The sequence below is a fragment of the Mya arenaria genome, chromosome 9 (genome assembly GCF_026914265.1).
Source record: "Mya arenaria isolate MELC-2E11 chromosome 9, ASM2691426v1".
NCBI classification, from domain to species: domain Eukaryota; kingdom Metazoa; phylum Mollusca; class Bivalvia; order Myida; family Myidae; genus Mya; species Mya arenaria.
The window spans coordinates 45,914,374-45,932,797 of record NC_069130.1 but is presented as its reverse complement, the minus strand read 5'-3'; the positions used below and the strand labels follow the sequence as shown (position 1 = coordinate 45,932,797).

The window sequence follows — 18,424 nt, the reverse complement described above, 5'->3', positions numbered from 1 at the left end:
GAGCTTTATAACTTTTTCATAACTAGTTTCAAGACATTTTGAATTATAATACAATATACACAAGATTTCTTATATCACATGACACATTCGTTGCTACAAATGAGGAGTTCATTCATTATCCGGTTAAACATTTGACGATTAATTATTTGGAAATTACACATCGTACGAGAGCGAAAGTCAAATGTTATGTATCATAAGCAAGTAATGAGAAGTGATACAATTACACACGTCATAGTATTTCTTTTTTTGCGTTCCTTGAATGTTCTTTAGTAAAACTAACAAATTGTAAATAAACACTCTTCAATTGGTAAACAAACTTCTGATTTACTTTAAGTAGTAATTTGGTTGTTGATTTGCGCATGCCCACTAGGCTAAGGAATCAGACAAAAATGTATGTAGTACAGCTATTTTTTTCTCTGGTTTCCATATTTAATGTTTAAATCATACACTATTTTAGGCGAAATTTTAACAAGTATAAGATAAATATCATCGTTAATACATTCAAAAAGTAAAACAGCAGTATGTACTCACCCACAGAAGCAGAAAGTAGGAAAACCAAAAATATCGCTTTCATTTTGACTTCAGTTGTTGTAAGTCACTCCGTCTTTTTAACACAATTTGCGAATCACAATATTATGTTTTCTTATGAACCAGCAACTAAGGCCTCGCATCCGCTAGTTTTTAAGAGGTTCCATCTTGGAGACGGCATCCTTTTTTAAATTTCAATAGGCCACTTGCAAGCCTTTCGGTGCAACTCTTATGATTATTCCCTAATTATCCATTGCTTTAAGTGACGGAGGACGAAAGTACAAGTTCATGTAAGTATCTTGCTTCGTAACAAAACACATTGAATCATAACAAAGACAAGTCTGTGGCGAGAGTCATTGTGTGAAGCTAATATTGGGAAATACTGCAAAATAGCCTAGTATGATTACAATATTACAATACATGTATTTACAGCTTTGCCATTTTGCGTTTTGCGAAATAAAAATATCTTATTGGGTCTTGTTTTCTTACGTAGGTACAGTCATATGGACATTATTTCCTCCCCTTAACCAGTCTGCTGCTGTTTGCGTAACACATTTAGTAGACATATTTCAATATCACTTCAAAAAAAACAACAACGGGGATACGCCAAGAAGCCAAACAACGTGTGTCTTTCATCCAGACAGACAAACAAAAAACATCCATGTCTGTGATGGAAATCCGTAATCGTACTAATAGTCCTCTGTCGGGGCCTCAATAATTCTGGAGACAGGGCCTCTCGTTCGTGTCTCCTGGCTTTAAATGAAAGTGAATGACTTTAAGAACAACTGTGACAAGTTTGGCGCTTGTTACAGAAAGTGCATACTTATTACACATATATAGCCAAGTATTAGCAACTGTATTATATTCATCGTAAAAACTGTAATAACAAACTGATACAAATGGACGAAAGCACTGACCCTCATATTCTTATGATAAAATAGGTCGACTAAAGTTTTCAAATGCGTGAGCAGTGATATGAAATACATACAATTATAGTCGTGCTAGACATAATCCAGACATTTGCTTGATAAGGAACTATTTTTGTGTTGTAGATAAACTTTTGATGCGCATAGTCTTGTTTGTACGTCCACAGAGAACGGACGCGTCAGGCAAATTTGGGGGATTTGCAATAGTGGTAAGACATATGGAAAATATCAAATATTACATTACCAGGATACAAATAAAATTATTGTGCGTATTTTTATATGGTTAGAATACAAATTGTGTGCATTGTCGGTCGTGTGTTGTCTGTCGCATATATGTGGTCCTTGGTTGACGTTTGATGGGCTAAAACAGCAGTGGTAATTTCCCAGATTATTTCCCAACGGATACTTCTGTCTTAGGACACTGCTCAAATGCGCTGATATTTACGCACTATTACAATGTGAACTAGTTTGTTCATAATCAATGTCTACGCACTGGGTATACGATTTCAAGTACAGTGCCCAGTGTCGTCGATATACTGCATTCTCATGACGTCCCAAAATCAACGCTCAAATTACTTTATCTTATTTCCATCAGTAATCTGCTTCAAGCGTTTCATGCTAGTGCTAACATAAAACTGTCATGTAGCAGTCACTAACGATATTGATGTTTACCCGAACACTGCGCAGTTATTTCGGCCTTCCTTTTCCCTATCTCGCTATAATCCCATTCGACGACAAAATTTAAACTTTTATTGAAATGTTCACAAGTAATTAGCATCTAGCCTAGAACAGATTATAACCAATACGGCCATAATCGGCTCTTATTCATATACACTCTTTTAGAAATGTAGGGCATCGATGCACCATATACCACAAGGCATCTAAATGGATCATGAATATGTTTTCATTCCCCTAATAAATCAAAAAGGGCCAGAAACTTCCGAACTGTTGTGACACCGTCACGATGTTGCCATGATGTTTTCAGACTGCAGTTAAAAAAAATCATGTTTCGTATTGCCATTATATACTCTACGATTTCTGTACTATAAGTTGAAACTCATGTGCCCTCTATTACGACAGTTACCCTGACAAGTCCCGGCAATTAACCATAAACTACGAATACTCAACGATCGTATACAATGCTGCAAAGAAATAAAATGTTTAAAGCATTGCGATGTCACATGAGACAAGAAGCGTCGAAACTCTTTACAAATCTAAGCTCGTCGTAAACAATTCGTAAACAGGTGAAATCGGCATCTTGACCTTAGATTTAACACGATTTACACTGTCACGATTGATAATGAAATATCTAGGTCATTGTCGCGGCTGTATAAGCGAAGCTTTACAAAAGTTTCGAACACATATTATCCCGTTGTAGGATAATATATCTTGTATAACCACCGTGTGTTAATCGTCAGCATTTGTACAATTTGGGTCGTGCACTCCCGATTTATCGCAATTTATGCTTCTCTTTAAGTTGGCGGATATCGGGACTGAAATCGTGACCACGAGAGCAATTCTTTTACCACAGCTGTATTAAAGTATTATCATTTTGGCCACAACATCCCACGATTAGCAAAGCGTGGTGAAACGTAGTAAATCGTGACCATGAATAAGGAAAGCTTGATGAGAAACATGCGTAGTCCTTACATTCTATTGCTTGTCGTTATCAAAACATAGTGGCTGATTATTTGCAATAATTCAGATCACATATAGGAATGCACTACGTTTGGCTGCACATGAAGCGCGTTATTTTGCGATGCTTTTTACGGTTTTGATTAAACGGCAATTGTCATAAATAGTAATCCGCTAATCAGGCGTTCGTTATAGTTAATATTCGTTTTTCGGCGTAGAATTATCGTACATAAAGGCTATCGGGATCATAATCACTCGACTCAACATGAGTAATACAATTGTGACCATTGTTGTATCAGTTAGAGCATGGCTGAAAGCATAACGCCTGGCTCCCACTGTGTCAATGTAGGTCTCGATAGCCTACGTATGACATAATCGTGGTGAAATTAGTAAACGATGGACATATACGTCGACGGTTTCTACATAGATAGGAAGTACTAATTAAGAATCATACCTCTTGCATATCGTTAAGGGTGTCATGGCGCAGCCAGGATGTGCTACGAACAGTATGAGGATAGAGCAGTTATATTCTATCAAAACTCGATCTTGCATTAGCCTGGCTCACGCTGTCAATATTGCAGCCCGATTAGAGTACCCCGACCTTTCATAAGTTGTGCTGAACCGGGAGAACATTGCCCTAAATTCAGCATTGGGTTCTAATATTGACGATAACCTTAGGGCCGGAATACGAATATTTTCGAGTATACCTACGACGGGAATACTTCTATCATTGCTATTGGCAGATAGTGATTTGGATTAACAAGCTGTGCCACTACTCGACAAGAAAACCATTTTCGCCAAGAGTTGATTGTTTCCAATCTGTACCAGTCCCTTTTTTAGAAACCTTTTTCTCTCTTTTTCGTTTAGATCCCCAAGATGCTTCGGGTACTGCACGTCCTGCTACTGGTTGGTAGTATATCAGATGGTACGCCAGGTTGCATGATAAAAACTACTTTCAATATACTTTTGCAAGATACTATTCGTACAATTTTCGCACAATCTAGAACAACATCGAATTAATTCATAGCACATAATACCATATGCTGTAGATAGACGTTGTGGCCCAAATGTCACAAAACATCTTAAGTATCAAACGTTATTAAAAAGCGTATATCTTTTTACACTTTTTGAAGGCGCATTTTTTGTAGAATATTTTTATTCCAAATTTTTTAATATGTTTTTGCACCTTTTAAAAGCGCATTTTCTCATAGAACATTTTGATTAAACACCGGTCACTATTTAAAGAAAATATAAAAAGTAACATTAATAAATCAGAAAGATTTGTTTAGCTGTAGAATAGATTTCTTTGAAATTTCATTGACAAAAGGTCGTTATTGAAAAAGCAGTAAATAAAGACGTTTTCAGAAAGTATAAAAAAAATGTTGCAAAAGGAGTTGAGAATCAGATTGGAATTTGACTGAGATATTTCCGGATGTTTGGGTCTGATCGGTCGTCCTGCATATAAGCACATTAGGTCATTAACTACATATATAAGTACCATAGTATTGGTAGTTGACTGTTATACGTATACCATGGTAAACATGAACCATCTCCGTTCCACCGAACCTGGTATTTTATTTCTATGGATATTATTTTCTTTGTAATCTGATGTCTGATTGTATTCGAAAAAATATTGCAGTATATAACACATCATTATTTTGTTTCAGTCTCATGTAAATTTGACCCGATTGCGTTTTCATATCGACAGCCAGATTACACATTTTCAACTGCACAAGTTGTGCCCTACTCGACGGTTAGTCTACATTTTGTTTTTATTGGTTATTATTAAACATAGCGTTTCCACTTTCCAGCAATCAATTTACAAAAAAGCACATACTATATATCTATTTTGTATATAACAGAGAGTGACGAATCACAACCATGCATCGTTTACTGGTGGCATTTTCACGTGCACAAAGTCGGGCATATACAAGTTCCAGATTTACGGCAATTCGTACACAAGTGCCAGAATATTTCTGGAGATTTACCGTGGGTCCTCGCTACTGGCCACTTTGTATGGCCATGCCAACGGCGACTTTGCGACAGCAGGAAACGTTGTCATCTTGAATTTACACAGCCACGACACTATCAAGGTAACAACTAGAGGAACATATCCTGTGCGTCTATCGAACACGAATCTTAATACGTTTACTGGTGTTGAAATGGGATCACTTTTCCTTGGTAAGTGTTATTTACATTTGTTATATGATGAACATTGACTACTTATCAAAAGCGTTTTAGTAATGTAGGTGATCGCTGTATGAAAGTGTTTTGACAGTGCTTTGTTTGTGAAGTCGAAAGGAATTATCCCTTATCCGCTTATCCATTCACTGAGAATATATACATATTTTCATACACAGATGAACCGCATTTTAATGATAGTAATTGGTTATATTTACAATAATTACTTGCAAATAAATTCCAATATGATTGGAAGTACTTTAAATCCGTCTGTTTGAACATATGTAATATCGTCGTTTGTTTCATAGACGTCACATCACGCGTCGTTTTCCTATTGCCAATTCACAAGCTAGTCTGTTTTATCAGAGGTATTCCGAAGATGGCGCCTTCTTCGAAATTATAATGGAATTAAAGGAGCATTAATCTGAGAAAGAATGTAAAATATACCGAAATGAGATACAATAGTACCGATAAGATTCAAACTCACTTAATGATAATGCATTTATTCATTTCTAGTTGACTTGTATGCTTTTTAGAACCGGAATTCGGATATCGCATTTTCCCTGCCTTTTCCGCCACTGCCGACCACCACCAAAACATAGCAGGCGGTGATGTAGTGCAATATCATAATGAACTAGTAGACTCGTTCAAAGCTTTCAACATGTCCGATGGAGTATTTTATTCTCCATCCGGTGGTTATTATATATTCCATTTCTTCAGGTATTAGTGACATTAAAATGATTTCTTAAATGTATTCGATAATCTTGTGTATTAAAGATATTGAACCCCAATAAAATAAACTATTTAGTATTAAGTAATATACTATATTTTAAGTATAACAGAAAATAATTTTGAAAAATAAATATGAATACACACGTTTAGTGATAATATGAATGCATACCTTAAAGTGGTACGCTCTCCAACAACAGCGTGTCGCAACAACATGCCGAGCTGTGGCTGGACCTGTATCAGAACAACCAGTATGTATGCTCCATTTATGCGTTCACCGACTTCGATTGGGCCGACGCCGGGAACACAGTCATTTTGAAACTAACGGTATGCTTTTCTTTCAAAGTGTCCCTTCTGTTTAAAGGGGGTAGACACAAGGTGATACAAACTCTTCAAAAACTTACATCAAATTGATATTGTGTACAACGAATTGAATTTTACTTACTGATATATCACATCGCTTACGACACATGCATCTTTCACAGTTTTTGCGCATTTTTCCATTTCGAAATTTACTGGGGTTGTCTACCACTTAAATCCCAGTAAATTAAGAATAGCATCGGTATCTTTATCTGTACTCATAAACACATATAATTTAAGCTGGAAAACTGTTATTCGTTATGTTTAAACGGGGAAACTCAGATGAAACAGCAACATGATTGTTGCGATTATTCCTTTCATTATGTAAAGTGATGTATCATTGGTCTCCTACTAGCTCATATTGACGGTTCTAGGCTAATTTTGAGGAATAACTGTTTTGCCGAGTTTTGGACCATCTGGTGCATAGTCCCTTTTACACGCATACGACAAATCAGCTTATTCGACGGTGAAAGCAACAAGTCTGGTTGTTCTTTTTCATATTTAAATTTGATAAACAAATCGAGACATCAATTATAATTTAATGTATGTACTTTTCAGCAAGGGGATAGCGTGTCTGTGAAATCGCATGCGCAAAAACCTAATCATTTATATGGAACACAGGACCATATATATACTACGTTTTCTGGGGCGCAGCTTATTTCTGATGAGGACCTCGGAGATCCAGGTTAAAGAAATTTATTTAAAGTCACTGTCCTTTATGTTATGGCATACAATTTGTTTTGGACAAAAATAATCGATTAGAAAGAAGTCAATATCTTAGATTAATCTTTTTGTGGAATTCAGCGCTAGATTCACTTTCACTTGAACTCGAAACACCGAAATAATTGCTTCGCCCTCGCCAGCGAATTTATATTCTGTTCGCAGGCAACTGTTATGATCAGTGAACATTTTTGCTGATACATATTGTTTGTAACTGCCATTCAATTGAATAAACCAATGTTGATTTATGGCAGACTCGTATCCGGTGGTCGTATTTTCCGTTGGTCTAACATATAACTTGACCCTTCCGAACGGAGCAACACTCGTTTACACCAAAGTATTCGTGGACCACACCAACAACTACGACCCTGGATCTGGACATTACCGAATTCTGATTTCTGGCGTCTACGAATTTAATTTCCATTGCCTCGCGGAAACGGGTAAAGCAGTGAATCTGAGGCTTGTAAAAACAGGTGGAAGGTGGGTAGTTTAGTATAAGTAAGGTTAAAATAAGTATTTAAGTCACTTATAAATGTTGAGAAAGTTTCCACGTTAAGATATTTACTGACGTTGCAAAAACGTCAATCTTAGAGAATGAATGAAACACCTGTTTGCAAGTAATCGTATCAAGTGTTAGACATATTGAACAGCCAACGTACGTCGTTCAACTTCCAACATCGAAAAACCGAAACAGCAATCAAGGATTTGGCTTATACCTTGACGCATTACGTGGAACCGACTACTGAAGAGGTGGTCTCAAACACTCGAACAACATCATACATTTATAGTTTGCTTTGGTTTCACTTTAACTGACAAAATTTACCTTAGCATTTAATTACACTCGCGAGAACGGCGCGTCTTTAAAGTGCCGAAAATATCTATTCGAAGCTGCTATTGTGGCAACACAAATTAACCTTTAGTTCAGTACAAATTGAAAATGCGATCGTGCTAACTGATTGACGAATTCGTCTTTCTAAGTTAATTTGCAATCAGGGGTATACTTATGTGAACATTGATGTGACCTGATTTGTGTTTGCCTTCAAGAGCTTTGCATGGTTTATATTTGATAACATAATCAAAGAGGGAGCGACCGTATTGATGCATATTGTGGAGGTGATATTTTGTGAATGTTTTATTCATTTTTTTCTGTTTTTCTGATTCAACATGGACTCTGTAAGCACTAGGCTATGCTACCAACTGCCTTTTTCTGAAAGAAAAAAACCCTATTCCTTTAAATAAGATTAATAAGATTAATAATACAGTAAATATAAACCATCTTCAAAATTGTTTCAGTTTACTAAGCGAAATCTACTCGCATAGAGTCAACCATCGTTCTATGGCGGGCAATGCTGTCGTTGTGGAACTCACAGGAGGAGAAGAAGTGTATGTAGTGGTCTACAAAGAAACGAATTTCTTGGTTGGTGGATTACGTGAAGTGTATTGCACATTTTCGGGTCATCTTCTTTATGCAGCTCAACCGGATGAGATTGTGGGTTAAACGTATTATTTGAGTTTGACGAGGTTGAATAAATTCAACTTCTAGAAAGACATTTGTTGTTTTTTCATTTAACTTTGTGTTATATTACAAGAAGTCAGCATTTTCTCATTACGCTCGTATGCATATCGCTTATTTATAAAATAAAATCCTGTTTTCGGGTTCACACGTTGAATATATGTTTGTATGTCATGTATGTCATTTGAATATATGCATTGAAGCAAACAATAGTCTACGACTGTGTTTTTAAATAATAAATGGGTTTTGGCTTGTACAATATTCTTCATGGCTTTAAACTTTAAGAGAGGGCTGGAGGGGACACTCATTTCTACCAAAGGTGTCACAATTATATAAATGTTCAAAAGGTTTGCAATTATGAAGTTAACAGTTTATGAGAGGGCTACAATGGTTCACCGGGGCATGATTTTTGTAGGAATAGTAAACGTAAATAAACCAAAGACATCATGTTGACGTATTGTACATTCTGAGCCATTTTTATTGAATACAGCCTCGGATGTATGCCGACACATCAGTAGAAGTAGTTCGTATTTTGTTTTAATTTTATCATTTATTAAATGTAGTGTTTACGCGTGTATTATTGATCTAAGTTTAAATAGATTGCCAGTGAAGTGTTTAATTGCAAACATAATTAAGATTCCCAATAGTTAAGTAATTAAGTTTAAATGTTAAATTATATTACTACGCGATCTACTTGTAGCGGACTTAAACATTCCGATTTCTGAGTATGTAAACCGTTCAAATACATCCAAGGTTGCTGGGTGATAAAAATGCTCGAGGAGTTCCGAATGCTTCCATCAATTTATGCTCGGTTGTTTGAAACTTTATTAACACTCAAGATGTGTAATTGTAAGTTTACTAATGGCAATGCTAACTTGCTACAATGAAGGCATCCGGTTGCTTTGATTTGTACTGACTTAACCGTTGTTTCAACGCTGATCAGTTTTGGCTTAAAGTAACCCTCTGTTTGTTTATGTTGCCAAAGAATATGTACATTGAAAGATCCTTAACGATAGAGAGGATTTTGTTCTGTTAGTGAGTTATCTATAACGCCAAGTTACGGAGATATATTCAAAAGTTCAAATATACACACATTTCCCAGCCAGGAAAGAATATATCAAAATTTTGACAAGTACCACATGGTGGCATTTTAGGAATTAAGTGTACTGTCTATTTGTGTAACGAGACAACTTAAATGGACAACAACTAAATTGACTTTGCACCACATTACAGTTAGCTTGAACTACAAATATCTGGTTTTGTTTAATTTAAGCCAACCGATTTTTGGTACAATATATATGCAAAAAGCTACAGAAACATGCTCAGTAGCAAAAAGTTTAAACACCAAAGACATAGAACGCAAAATCACAAACAAGAAACGTAGAACAACATAAAACTCTACAAACAGCACAGTGCACAACTATTATATATATATATATATATATATATATATATATATATATATATATATATATATATATATATATATATATAAATAATTGGTATGTTTATCAAACCACAGATATGCCACTCGACCTCTTGTAATGCGTTTTGACATTTTCAGAAAGATAAATAAATGACTATGGACCGAAGCAAACAAACTTTCTTAGGCTTAAATGAGTTAATTTCTCTTATCTATATACAACTAACAAAACGAGAAACATCGATTTCGTATGAATGTTAACGCTTGTCAGTCACTGTAACGCATACTAACTTTATAATGATATAAAACGCGTTTGCCTCCCTTTGACGTTTTAAGAGGGTAAAACCATACAAATGGAAGGAAATATACCACCATTTTTCTTGTTATCAGTGTATTCCATATCAAATAACCAAGAAACTAACGAAAAACGAGTGGGGGTTTGATAGGGGTCCTTAAGGTGGTTATCGCTTGAAATGAAGTTATCTGATATTCTTAAAGGCGACGCCTAGTGACCCCACCTTTTTTGGTATTGATGAATGATCTATAAACAGGGAAAGTGTATGAGAAGAATTGTACGAAAAATAATTAAAAAAACACTTAAGTTTTTTTTATACTATGAACGTTTGCAAAATATGCCCGTAATGTCCAATTTCAGTTAAAACAAGGAGCAAACTACAAAGTGCAATACACTTGATCTATAATGTACTTTTTACCATTAATAATAAATACAAGTTATAAACAAGTACAACTCTATGAAGTGACACAACAATTGTATGGCGTCACTAGACATCATAATTCAATATTATTGCTAACGGAGCCACTTGATATAAGTTTAAACTGATCCACACGATAGTAGAATGTCGTTACATGTATATTGATAAATGTAAAGTCCTTTGATAAATGTGGGCTATTACGATGGTTTGACTGAAGATCTGATGGAAATCATACTTCAAAATCTTGCATGAAACAAAAGGGTCCGGTCCTTAAATATTTTACACGAACCATTGGTTATAAAAAAACCGGTATTATCTGGGGTGGCACTACATTCTTCGTTCTGTGGTGTAGTTGTTGAAGTATCGGCATAATGGGGTTTGTTCAATGATAGGTATGATACAAGTCCGGCATATATGATCGGAATCGGGTAAACAGATTTTCATCAATCAATGTGTATCATAAGTAGACCGGACTGGTACGTAATTTAGAGGGGCGACACTACAATCAAACTATTCACACTTATCTTCATAAATGCGCTAGGCTAGCACATTTTCGGTTTTTTCATTAAACGTTTTAAACATAGGTGAGATGCTTTCTAACAATTATCTATGAAATACTGAACTGTTCCTAGATGCGAAAGACCATTTAAGTTTTGAGAAGGCAAAGCAAGTTTCATGTGAACTTAAGTCTTCCTTCGTTATCTCTTGAAAGTTACGACTGTAATTAAGGAGATCAAAGCGCTACAAAAATGTACTCCGTGTATAAATAACCAAACCGTCACAAGAAAATCATATTTGTTTGAGAGTATTGGGGAATTTTCGAATGCCATTTCGAGTGTTGAGAAAGGAAATCGTGAAGAAATAAGGACATAATTTAAACAATGGCAGATATACGATCCTTATGCCATGTGTCCATAAATAGCCTCTTATGTACGGCCACTTGTACAGGCCTCGCACAAAATCCACTTCAGACTTCGTCCTTGTTTCGTATAATGATGAAAATCCCCCACGAAGACTCTTCACTACATTTTCAATAACTAAAAGAATGTTTGAAACATAGCCAACTGTCTAATTTGCAATTTTGTTGTGTCATATTTTGTTTAAACCAATGAATTAGCGTGAAAATGTCCTTACGTTTTGTATAAATTACGGCCATTTACATTGGACGACTCACATGACGTTTAAAGACCCCCCCCCCCCCCACACTCATCTTTTGACAAATTTATGTTGATGCAATCATGGTCGGTCATATATGACTTGATTATGAATCATGAAAAAACCCTTATTTGTCATGCTGATAACGAAAGGTGACTTCCGTTTACAAATGTTTGGGTAGGTCGCCATAGCATTATTGGCAGACGGATTATATAATCACGATATTGATCTTAGACGGACACCGCTTTAAATCTTGTACAGAAATACTTCGAGGTAATCTTGTTTATATTATGTTTTAAATTTAATAAGTATTGTGTTTATTTCTCTTTCATACAAAATCTTAATGGGATTGTACATATGTCTTTAATAAATGATTTAATTCCAATCGAACGATTTACTTTCCTTTTGTTAATTTTTCGTCAGAGCATTATCATTCCAATTACGAAGAGTTTTAAAAGAAAATAAAAATGATTGCCGCACTAGATTTTTAACATAGGTATATTTTTTTTCTCTTTCGATAGGGAGGATGTAACTTCCTGAATAAGATAACTGATAGTTTACCAAAAATAACACATAAGAAGCTGATGTTCTTTTTTAACTTTATTGTTGTTATTGTCGTTCCTTACAATGAAATACGAACTTTTAAGGTATTGTAAATAAGTGTCAAGATATGTATAGACATTTATATGGAATTATCTGTGAATTTTCAGGAAATTTTAGTTGAACTGAAAACTACTTTAATATAATCTGCAGCTAATTGTATACTTTTTGTGAATTCATTGATTTTGAAAATGTAAGCCAATGTAATAATTTGGTCAATATTTTTATAATAACTAATATTACAGTTATTCATTTAAATGTGAAAAATGTAATCTATGGATAAGTTACTCAAGTTTAACACAATTCGCTACTGGTTTTCTTAACTGGAAGGTCCATTGTCCACTGTTTAAATGGGTCTATTTATAAACGTATTTGGGTAAGATATTTTAACGTGCAGTCCAAGCCAATGGAATCGTCTTTCGGCGTTCAATAAGCACTTCCCCTAATCATTAAAAATGGCATCTTCCATTTAAACAGGCATGGCGCGTAACGCGCCTAAAACTAACTTATTATAATCTAAGTATGCTTAAACATATTTGATAAAATGGACTCGCTGATTTCCCTTGCTACACATTTCTTAATCATTACAACTATAACAATTTTCTGTTATCTTTTCCTTTTACAGATGAAGCAATTCCTGGTATGTTGTCTGGTTGTTGTGCTGCTGTGGACAGCTTTAGTTCAGAGTAAGCAACTCAACTATTTTACATATTCCATGCTGTATGTCTTAAATGAAATGCTCAATTCAAAATATATTGCTAATGACTTGTTACAGTTCAGTAAAATATATAGATGAAATATAGATTATTTATTCAATGATAATGCTTCTTTTAAAATGGTAGCACTAAACTTAGAGAAGTTTTAAGACGATACAAGTAAAACATATAATTATTATAATAACTACCAGAGTATTCTAGTAGTAATGTTAAGCTACATGCGTAGGTATTGATGTTCATAATATGACAACAGATATTGATTAATGATCATTATATTTTCTTCTTTACAGGTGCTTCTACCTCTACTACCATCACTAGTATCACCACTGGTAAGAATATACACATTTTAACAAAATTTGTTAACAAAGTCAATTTGCATTAAATTTAAAAGGTTGCACTTCTCTGTATTGAATCTGTTAACATAGACAATACGACAATTCATACTTTTCTGGGCATATTAAATTAAATGCGAATACATTTTGAAAGTATATAAATTTTCGCATCGAACAAAATGTATACACAAAATTCAAAATGTTATTTTCCCATTTAAATTCAAATTCAATGACAATCTAATTTTTTCAGCGCATATTTAAATATCTAAAAGTACAAATTTCAGCGCTAAAAAGAACTATTACTGGATACCTAAATCGCCTATGATTATTTTGGATTTTTCGATGCCATTCCTAAAGACCATTCATACTTTTTTAAGCGCTCTATAATATTCGTTTCTAAAGTGATGATTCATAACTTTTTAGATCCCGGTAATGGTACTACTGCTGGAGGGAACACTGGGACACCAACAACGCCAATGACACCGCTTTGGTTCATGTTGGCAACCTCCCTAGCAATATTCTACAGGCATACCTGAACTGAATGGATAACAGCAATAGGAGTGGTGCTATCTTTCCCTTGACAGATCGGACCGAAAATGGACAAAGCTAGCTTAAGCAAACCTCTTTCTTGTTTTTTCACCGAGTGATTGTTTTAAATCTTTGTAACGCAATGAAACTGCTGTCTTCATCTCTTGATTGCCTGGCAGGATATTAGAAGTGCCAAACTTAATGTGAATTACCATTATACTCCACTTTCGCCCATCATTACTGATCTGCTATTATATATATTATTTGTTGTGCAGAATATGACGAAAACAAGATGTTGTTTTCAGAATGTCAACATAATTTACCAATACAGGTTTTATCATTTGCACTTTCTAGTCTTTTGTTTCTTAAAGAGCCTTCACTGTATCACACATTATTTTTTTCAATATCAAACTAGCTTTTGAATCTCATATTTGAGGAGTTATTTTGTTAAGAATGAAAAAAGTAGTATTTTCAACAGTAGCATTGGAATAGGTACACGATCTTTGTTAGGATTCAAGGTGAAACGGCTCGATTAAATGTGTGGTCTTACCTAGGCTTTTATTAGTAAGACATGGAATCGGGGCTGTTCTTGGGGATAGTTACCTGGCTTGTAAGGTGCACTGAACAGCATAAAGTCAGCAGTAGTCTGGGTGTTTTTCGTAGCGTGTCACCAGCTTAAGGACAGGAAAAACGCTCTGAATCATTTTCTGTGAACCCCAACCTCACAAGTCACATGCTCGGTTAGTCAAAACGTCCCGTTTGGTATCGGGCGATACCATACAAGTATAAATCATGTTCAATTGTGCAAGTGATCAGCTTATCTCTTAAAACGTTTAAAAATGAAACGGGTTTTGACTGTGCTTGATTTTACATATTAAACAGAAATCAGTTTATCATGGTTATCTTTTAAATGTATATTCCGACGAGAAACAAGGGCAATATGTTAGATAGTTCGAGTGTGTGTGTGTGTGTGTGTGTGTGTGTGTGCGTGCGTGCGTGCGTGCGTGCGTGCTTGTGTGTGTGAGTGCGTGCATGCGCGTGTGCGTGCGTGCGTGCGTGCGTGCGTGCGTGCGTGTGTGTGTGTGTGCTGGGTTCAAAGCTGTTGAGGCATGTCCGCACCCATTAGCTGTACAGCCTCTCTCGAAAATCCCTCTTTCAGACCTCTCGTTCAGACCTCTAATTCACACCCCTCTCTAAGATCCCTCATCTAGACACCTCTCTAAGACCCCTCATTCAGACCCCTTTCTAAGACCCCTCATTCAGACCTCTCGTTCAGACCTCTCATTCAGAGCCCTCTTTAGGACCACTTATTCCGACCTCTCGTTCAGACCCGTCATTCAGACCCCTCTCCAAGACTCCTCGTTAAGACCTCTCTCTAAGACCCCTCATTCAGACCCCTCTCTAATATCCCTCATTCAGATCTCTCGTTCAACTCTCTCATTCAGACCCTTCTTTAAGACCCCACATTTAGACATCTCGTTTAGACCCGTCATTCAGACCCCTCTCCAAGACCCCTCATTCAGACCCCTCTCTAAGACCCCTCATTCAGACCCCTTTCTAAGACCCCTCAATCAGACCCCTCTCCAAGACCCCTAATTGAGACCTCTCTCTAAGACCCCTCATTCAAACCCCTCTTTAAGACCCCTCATTCAGACACCTCTCTAAGATCCCTCATTAAGACCTCTCGTTCAGACCTCTTATTCAGACGCCTCATCCAGACCCCTTATTTAGACCCGGTTAAGAAGTTATGCATACATTTGTGGCGGGCGTACCCGGTGTCCGCAACCATATATATTTAAACTAGGCAGTAAACCCACACGCAACCCGCTAGGCCGCTTACTTCACGCCACTTCACCACTAGGCAGCAAGCCCGCAAACTGCACGCCGCTAGGCAGCTTACTTCACGCTTCGTAGTCACTAGGCAGCAAACCCGCAAACTGCACGCCGCTAGGCCGCTTACTTCATGCCACTTCACCACTAGGCAGCAAGCCCGCAAACTGCACGCCACTAGGCCGCTTACTTCACGCCGCGTGTTCACTTGGCAGGAAACCCGCAAGCTACACACCGTTAGGCCGCTAGACCGCTTACTTCACGTCGCGTAACCACTAGACAGCAATCCCGCAAACTGCACGCCGCTAGGCCACTTACTTTACGCCGCTGTAGTGGATACTATTTTTGTCCAGAGTATAAAAATTATTTCATTTTACGATCAGCTTCTGTTTAGTAAAAGAAGTAACATATACCGCCTTGTATTATAAATGACTTATGACTGCAACTGACGCCATATATTTTTATACATAATAGATTCAGTACGAGTTTTCTTCAAAAGTGTCCTCATACAGATTTAAAAAGCGAAACGCTCGGACGAACACCAATTTTGTAAGAAGACTCTTTTCAATATCTCTGCTGGGAGAATAGTCGTATTACTTTTATATAGCTTGTCACTTTAGTTTGTAATTAGATACTGATACATTGATTCAACGTAGGACTGCAATTTTACCCTAAAATCGTGTCGCACAAATAATTTGTAAGTAAATCTCAATTTCCCAAAGTATAATGTTGCATTAATCATATACAAGGCTGTTTTGTGACTAGGATTACCAAGATCTGGCACATTTTTATCATTATATTTATTTTATATGTTGGAATGACACGAAATCATGAGAAATAGTGTCACCAATGCTTTTCTCTTTGATACCATTCAGCAATAAGTGTGGGGGGAGGGCATGATACAATTAAGCAATATGTGTGGGGGGGGGGGCGTGATACTATTCAGCAATATGTGTGTGGGGGAGGGGCGTGATACTATTAAGCAATACGTGTGGGGGGGGAGGGCGTGATACTATGCAGCAATACGTGTGGGGGAGGGCGTGATACTATGCATCAATACGTATTGGGGGGGAGGGGCGTGATACTATGCAGCAATACGTGTGGGGGTAGGGGCGTGATACTATGCAGCAATACGTATTGGGGGAGTTGCGTGATACTATGCAGCAATACGTGTGGGGGGATGGTGTGATACTATGCAGCAATACGTGGGGGGGAGGGGCGTGATACTATGCAGCAATACGTGTGGGGGTAGGGGCGTGATACTATTCAGCAATACGTATTGGGGGAGGTGCGTGATACTATGCAGCAATACGTGTGGGGGGAGGGCGTGATACTATGCAGCAATACGTGTGGGGGTAGGGGCGTGATACTATGCAGCAATACGTGTGGGGGAGGGGCGTGATACTATGCAGCAATACGTGTGGGGGGAGGGGCGTGATACTATGCAGCAATACGTGTGGGGGGAGGGGCGTGATACTATGCAGCAGTACGTGCGGGGAGAGGGGCGTGATACTATGCAGTAATACGTATTGGGGGAGGGGCGTGATACTATGCAGCAATACGTTTGAGGGGAGGTGCGTGATACTATTCAGCAATTTGTGTGGGTGAGGGGCGTAATATTATGGAGCAATATGTGGGCTTTTGCTTGCAGCATCAATTGTTAATTACTCTTTGTCATAAGGCCACAACTTAGTGACTTGAGGCCACAACCTAGTAAATTGTGGCAACAACTTAGTTGATTCAGGCCACAACCTAGTAACTTGTAGCCACAACTTAGTAGCTTGAGGCCACAACCTAGTAACTTGTAGCCACAACTTAGTAGCTTGAGGCCACAACCTAGTAATATGTGGCCACAACTTAGTAACTTGAGGCCACAACCTAGTAACTTGTGGTTACAACTTAGTAACTTGTGATTGCGTATGTCACCTCTGTGCCACCGTACTATACACTCCATTTGTATTCTTAAAAGACACAAAGATACCTGCCCAGATATTGTTGTTGAGATCCAAGCATGTTTAAAACCATGGAGCTGTTCATGTCAAAGAATGTTTATATTGTAAAAAATACACTCGCTGTATTTGTATATAGAGCATTTTAAATAAAAAAAACAGTTTACTCAGAAGCTAAAGCATATTTATAAACGCATTCTATTGTGTGAATGTCCTCTGAAAACGTAATAACTATTACCGTGTAAAAGACTAAATTACATATAATTTCTTTAAAATCAAATTAATGTGTTTCTTTACAATATATCATATTTTGTTCTTTATTTAACTTAAATACTTATTTCTTACGTTTCAGGTATTGACTCGCCGATCGCCATGCATAATTATATGAACACGTATTATTTCTTGTCAATGATCAAGAATCATTTTTATTATTTCATTGTATGTTATTATGTTGCATGTTTAAACTGAAATAAATTTATGTTCTGTCTGTATATAGTTCATCGAACAGCTTAACAAAAGATTTAATATTAATCGTTTTATCCCTGGTGGCATTTTATCATCTGTACGTGGTTAACGACATTAAGGT

At 36.7% G+C, this 18,424-nt stretch overlaps 1 protein-coding gene and 1 long non-coding RNA gene across 2 annotated transcripts; both read left to right on the top strand.

Annotated features, from left to right (window-relative positions):
- Positions 1-1,610: 1,610 nt before the first annotated feature.
- LOC128203685 (uncharacterized) lies at positions 1,611-8,629 on the top strand. The gene is made up of 9 exons (XM_052905208.1): positions 1,611-1,663; positions 3,957-4,014; positions 4,757-4,842; positions 4,952-5,270; positions 5,807-5,990; positions 6,179-6,326; positions 6,918-7,044; positions 7,334-7,559; positions 8,373-8,629. The coding sequence occupies exons 2-9, from the start codon at positions 3,966-3,968 to the stop codon at positions 8,575-8,577; spliced, it is 1,344 nt and encodes a 447-aa protein (XP_052761168.1). The 5' UTR covers positions 1,611-1,663; positions 3,957-3,965; the 3' UTR covers positions 8,578-8,629.
- Positions 8,630-12,048: 3,419 nt separating this feature from the next.
- On the top strand, positions 12,049-14,936 carry LOC128245470 (uncharacterized). The gene is made up of 4 exons (XR_008263155.1): positions 12,049-12,156; positions 13,109-13,169; positions 13,490-13,528; positions 13,955-14,936. It is a non-coding gene; the product is annotated as an uncharacterized LOC128245470 (long non-coding RNA).
- Positions 14,937-18,424: the final 3,488 nt, after the last annotated feature.

What these genes read in the sequence shown, in the direction of transcription:
- LOC128203685 (XM_052905208.1), top strand. Translation starts at nt 3,966, where the DNA reads ATGCTTCGGGTACTGCACGTCCTGCTACTGGTTGGTAGTATATCAGAT. An exon ending in GGTTGGTAGTATATCAGATG is followed by an intron (nt 4,015 to 4,756) that starts GTACGCCAGGTT and finishes ATTTTGTTTCAG; the next exon opens with TCTCATGTAAATTTGACCCG. An exon ending in AAGTTGTGCCCTACTCGACG is followed by an intron (nt 4,843 to 4,951) that starts GTTAGTCTACAT and finishes TGTATATAACAG; the next exon opens with AGAGTGACGAATCACAACCA.